The 6,000-nt window shown below is 42.4% G+C and overlaps 1 protein-coding gene across 2 annotated transcripts in view; it reads left to right on the top strand.

Moving 5' to 3' along the window:
- Positions 1-6,000, top strand: part of SPOCK1 (SPARC (osteonectin), cwcv and kazal like domains proteoglycan 1) — a 560,476-nt gene that overhangs the window by 263,868 nt on the left and 290,608 nt on the right. For both annotated transcript variants that reach the window (XM_024121302.3, XM_024121312.3), the window contains exon 3: positions 3,854-3,899. In XM_024121302.3, the coding sequence (XP_023977070.1) occupies positions 3,854-3,899 (46 nt within the window). The remainder of the gene's footprint in view (positions 1-3,853; positions 3,900-6,000) is intronic.

Below are 6,000 nucleotides of genomic sequence, written 5' to 3'. Positions count from 1 at the left end.
CGTCTGTGTCTCTATTTCTGCTTTGCAAATAAGATCACCTATACCATTTTTCTAGATTCCACATATATGTGTTATTATACAATATTTGCTTTTCTCTTTCTGACTTACTTCACTCTGTATGACACTCTCTAGGTCCATCCACGTCTGTACAAATGACCCAATTTCATTCCTTGTTATGGCTGAGTAATAGTCCATTGTATATATAGGTACTACATCTTCTTTATCCATTCCTCTGTTGATGGACATTTAGGTATGCTGACTTTTGATGTGTTTTTACTATGACTGTATGCTCACCTGGAATGTTTCATGATTTTGGACATAACTCAGTATGCTCAAATTTGAGAGTCTTTTAAAATTTATAGGTTCTTCCGGGTTTTAACAGTCCCTAAAGAGTTGGGTGATTTTCATTTTTGAAGTGGTATCATGAAATGGAATAAGCCCTTCCTCGTATGGTGAGAATTTAGAGGAAGACTGTTCTCTGCCCTGTCCAGCAGAGGCCTGATATAATTATCCTGTGCAGTGTAGCCCATAAAATATACATGCATGGTAACACTGCCATCCTTCACTCTTCAGCCTGTAGAGTGCACTAATAGGAGTTATTGAATTTAATAAATGACTGTATCTAGGTATGCGAACTTCTATTGAGGTGTATGTTTTAAGAATTAACTGTTGCTGAGGTCCTTGCAAGTCATTTTTAAAAGCTTCATCAGTAGAGATAAAATTACCGGTTAAGAGGCCAACACAGACAGATACACCTCACCTGGTGAGTGTGATCTAGTACGTCCACCATGCCTTCCACCACAGTCTGAATTTTAACAGGCCACATCTTCATTGGGCCAGAAGGAAGATCAGAGGTGAGGGCTTTTCAAGTCCTGTGCTTTTCTGGTCTCTAGACCAGGCGTTGGGGTCCACACAGCATAATGCACTTAGGTACCGGGCAGCACCTGGCTGGTGTGGGGCTGGCACACTACTTCCCACGGTGGGATTTGTCCCTGTGAGAAAGGAGGTAGAAGCGTCAACAGCACAGCAAGTCCTGGGTGTGTTTTAGGATAACCTAAAATATATGCTATATTTAAAAATTTTTAGATCGAAAATAAGATAAAGGAAGAGGTGGGCTGTTGCCCTTGGATGTTAAGCCCTGGAGAAATGACCAGCCAGCCGTCCTTTGTCCTTTGAGCATACTGACTGTTATGTAGGACTCAGGGGTGAGCTGAAGCTCTAGAAGGGTGTTCTTCTAGCTTTGGCTTTTTCCACGCGGGTTTGGATGCTCCCTCACCAGACGTTGCCCCAGAGGCAGAGTGGATTGATTGGCACAGGTGCAGCTGCTTGGACTGCCCATGTCTGCAGACCTGGCCGGTCCAGTGTGGAAGGCTGATCTGTGAACTCCGGCCGCTCATATTTGGACCTTGCTGCTGCAGTGACCGCTAAGTGGCCCCCTTCCCCATGCTCAGTGGCCATCCCCCAAGTGGGCTCTGGTGCCTCTCTCTCAGCTGTAGCCACGGCGGTCACACCCAAGGTTGTCTGGGCTGCTAGCTCATTGGGTTCTGCTTTGGCACCCGCTTTCCTAAGACAGGGCAAAAGCCATCAGATGCAGGGAAGTCATTTTCCTTCCCCACTTGGCCTTGCTGGGCAAGAGGCTGTTTGAAAGACTCATTTTGCATAATGAGCTTTGACTCAGGTGTACCTTCACATCTGGGCAGCGGTTAGGCAGTATTATTACATGTGCAAAGAGTTTTTAAATATTCTCATGCAGATAGCCACTTTTAGAGGTTTTATATTTAAAACCATGATTTTCCCCAGGAAATATGTAAAAATGGCAGTTATAGTTAGCCTGGAAATGTGGCAAGGTCCAGAAGTATGCTTCACATTCCATCCAAGTTATAACGTATGTTGAAATCACTAAGGAATATTCAGTTCTTGAGACTGGCTCAGACCTCACTTGGATATCACAGAGAATGTGACATGTGAAATTAAAGCAAAGGAACTTGTCTTTGGCTCCAGTCCTTCCTTGTTAGACACACATCCTAAGCTTCCAGGGACTTCCATGTATTAGAACAGCATGTTCAAGTAGAAAATAGTTCACGTGATTTTAGATTGCAGTGGGGCGGTGCCGTCCTCTGGATGTGCAGAGGGCACTGATGAACCACAGCTGGAAGGACAGAGGTTTTGTTGTTTTTTCTCCAGTGGTGAGGGTGAGTTCATCCTGGGTTATCTCTTCTCTTGCCCTTGTGAACAGCAGAATGTCTGAGTCACTTGCTTATATTTAGTGGTGAGTATATTGGCCATCAAAGCTGAGAAATCAGGTGGTAAATTTCCCACTGATCATCCAGCTCTTAACTTAGAATCATTAACTCTGGCTGCCACATAATTCAAAAGACTAGGATTATATTTAAAATAATAAATGGAGAGAGATGTGGCAGAGGGATATCTTTTAAACTTTCTCAGTGATATTTCATGGTGTAGACCTCAGAGACTTCCTAACCAGATGGGTGAGAAGACCAGTTATGCCATAAATTTAAAGCCAGAGCAAAGTGGGCCAATTCCTCGGAGTTAAAAATGATTTCATGCTGAATCCCCAGGATCCGGAGGAACCCGTTCATGTTTATTCATGCTCTGGAAAATGGAATCGCTGCCCAACGAGCAATGTTCTGATTTTACTCTAAATCCAGTTTCCTAAAATCTATTTAAGGGCTTAGGTGAACTCAACCAGGATCTAATAAAGCCAGGTAATTGAATGACACAGAGGCCGATAAAATTCACAGGAGATGGTGTCGGAGACAAACGGCCGCAGGAGACGGCATGGCATGGACCGTAGTTGAAACTAATTGTGCACTCTGATCTAAATGAACTTTTCTAGAAGAGATGTCGAGGCCTCATTCTGGACAGCTTTCTGGAACTGCAGCATGCAGAGTACTAGCCGAAAACACATCCAGCAGATCATTTGAGTATATGCAGGAGGAAATTAACTGCATGGGGGCACACGCCCTAAAAATGGTGTGGAGGTGTTTTCCACGGGTGAGGCCTCTGCATGTTGCAGACAGTTGAGCTGAGCTGACAGAGTGGGTGTGCTCGGCCGCAGTGGCGTGGGTGAGCACTTACAGGGAGGAGAAAGTGGGCAGTGGAGGTTTGGAAGGGAAGGGTTATTAGCAGTGGGGAAGAGGTTAATGTGACGATAGAGAAGTGAGTGACCTGGACCCTTGCACTTTCAAAGTAATGAAGTGTCTAGCCTCGGAGCATAAATCGAGGCAAGCTTCATGCAAGAAGGACATGGTTATGAACAAACCAGATTGGCCAGCCTTTGTGTTTTTATCTTTACACACCCGGGACACATGGTATTAAGCTGAATATATGCCTGTGGTTAATTCTCACATTTGAATGGCCCTCTGCTTTTAGGTTTGGGGAGTGTTAGAAAACTGGAACTGCGCGCCAAAATTACATGTCTTCGTGTAGGAGAAATGTTGACAGTTGAATTATCAGTGGTTACAAACACAGAGGCTTAATCCCAAGTGAGAACAGCTAGGCATCACCACTAGCGGTATAATTGATAGCAAATACGTCTTGCACTGAGAAGGTGTCTCCGTTTATCTGTCAAACCAGGAAGAGCAGTGCTGTTTCCATATTAGGCTGAAATGTATTAACTCTTCCTAGTGTATCATCCATACAGTTTGAAAGACAAGAATTTAAAAAGTCGATTGATATTTTTGATTGCACATGAATGCCTTGGAAAGAGTTCTAAGCCCTTAGTGTTTTCCTTTGTGTTTTGGGAAGTGGGGGGAAAGGCAGCTTTTTATGCATTTATGTGAGAAGCTTCTTGAAATCTGACCTTTGTTTTCTGTTTTTTTTCCTCATATAGGATGATTATTTCAGAAACTGGAATCCCAACAAGCCTTTTGACCAAGGTAAAGGATGCACTTTTTCTTGCTGTATATTCCATGGGAAATGCTGTCTCATTTTTCCTTCCTTGAATGCTGATTTACTCTTCCCTTAAAGGCCAGCCAGCTGTCTTATTTTATTGACTTTTGTGGACTGAATTGACTGGGATGATAGAAATTATTTTTATCAAATTGGTTATTTGTCTGAGATTGTCTAAGACAGATTAAAAAATATTTTTATTGAATTGACCACTATAATCATTGGTTGGTTTTGTTAGAGAACAAACACATAAAGAAACAAAATAGTAAAATGCTTATCAGACTAAGCCGGTGGATTGTTGGGCTGAGTCCAGTGATTTCATTCATGGAACAGACTGTGCCTGGAGACGCTGTCCAATTCACATGAGCCACAAAAATGGAACTTTCTTGTCGAGAAATAGGCTAATCCCTGGAGGCTTTCAGGGGCGCTGATATTTCATTTGTTAAATAAGTTCATCATGTTTCTAAATAGAAGCTTGTTTCAGGGGCAGCTCACTGACCGCTTGGGTTTTAGCTTGGTCCTCAGAGGGCTCTTTCCACTCACACCAGCAAGCACAAAGCCAGGCTCCTGAAGGCCATTGTAAATCTCTGTCCTCCTGTGAGTTATTTAAGACACAGCGAGGACCTGCTGTGAATCACATCCCTGTTTCTATTGTTCCATGTGGGGCTGCTGTTGGCACAGACCCTGCTGCTGAAATGGTGGCAGATTGTACTTCAAGTACGTATATGCAATTAATGCTGCAACTCAGAGGGAAAATGTTACCTACCAAGTCTCAAAGGTTCACGCCTCTGAGAATCAGCTTCAGTTCTGTAGATCGAGTATTTGATGTGGTCACGATGGTCAGCCTGACACAAAGAAGTCAAGGAAAGAATTGACGTGTAACACGATAGAAATTCCGTTCTCTCCTTTGTCACTTTAATGGGTCACTCCATCCGGACTCTGGTTTTCTTGTAAGCAAAATTGGCATTAAAATTTTCGCATAGACATTTAGCGTATGCCCTCAAGTAGTGCAACACTTTGTTCATTCATACGTGCATGCATTCATTCATTCTCAAACATTTATTGACCTAGCACTCTGGAACAAGCACCAAGCCAGGTCCTGGGGATAAAACAGAAAATCTGTGGTGCCCATCCAGGAGGAGCTCAGAGTGGAGAGTGGGGAAATAGCTCAGTGAACAATTGCAGTGGGAGATGTGTTAATGGCTATGATGCAGGTGTGTGCATGTGAGACTACAGGTGGGAGACTTAGTGGGCATGCATGTGTGTGTTGTGGACAGGTGCTAGGGAAGGCTTTCTTTTGGAGGCCCCATCTGGGCTATATCTATGACAGTGGGCTCCAAGGGCCTCACACTTCAGCAACTTTAAAAAAATTTAAAAAAATGTTTAATTGAAATATAGTTGATTTACAATATTGTGTTAGTTTCACGTGTACAGCAAAGTGATGAAGTTATACATAGGTATAAATATTTTTTCCGGTTCTTTTCCACTATAGGTTATTACAGGATATTGAATATAGTTCCCTGTGCTATACAGTAAATCCTTGTTGTTTATCTATTTTATATATAGTGGTGTGCCTCTGTGAATCCCATACTCCTACTAATTTATCCCTTCCTCACCCTTTCCCCTTTGGTAACCATAAGTTTCTTTTCTATGTCCACGAGTCTGTTTCTGTTTTGTAAATAAGTTCATTTGTATTATTTTTTAGATTCCACATATAAGTGGTATCATATAATATTTGTCTTTCTCTGTCTGACTTATTTCACTCAGTGTGATAATCTCTAGGTCCATCCATGTTGCTGCAAATGGCATTGTTTCATTCTTTTTTATGGCTGAGTAGTATTCCATTGTGTATATATATACCACATCTTCTTTATCCATTCATCCGTTGATGGACACTTAGGTTGCTTCCATGTCTTGGCTATTGTAAATAGTGCTGCTGTGAACATTGGGTTGCCATGTATCTTTTTGAACTAGTTTCGTCTTTTCTGGATTATATGCCCAGGAGTGCGATTGCTGGACCATAAGTTAGTTCTATTTTTAGTTGTTTAAAGAACCTCCATACTGTTCATAGTGCACCAATTTACCTTC

The sequence above is a fragment of the Physeter macrocephalus genome, chromosome 8, assembly GCF_002837175.3.
Source record: "Physeter macrocephalus isolate SW-GA chromosome 8, ASM283717v5, whole genome shotgun sequence".
Lineage (NCBI taxonomy): Eukaryota > Metazoa > Chordata > Mammalia > Artiodactyla > Physeteridae > Physeter > Physeter macrocephalus.
The sequence above is the reverse complement of the archived record's forward strand: the minus strand, read 5'-3'. Positions and strand labels throughout refer to the sequence as shown.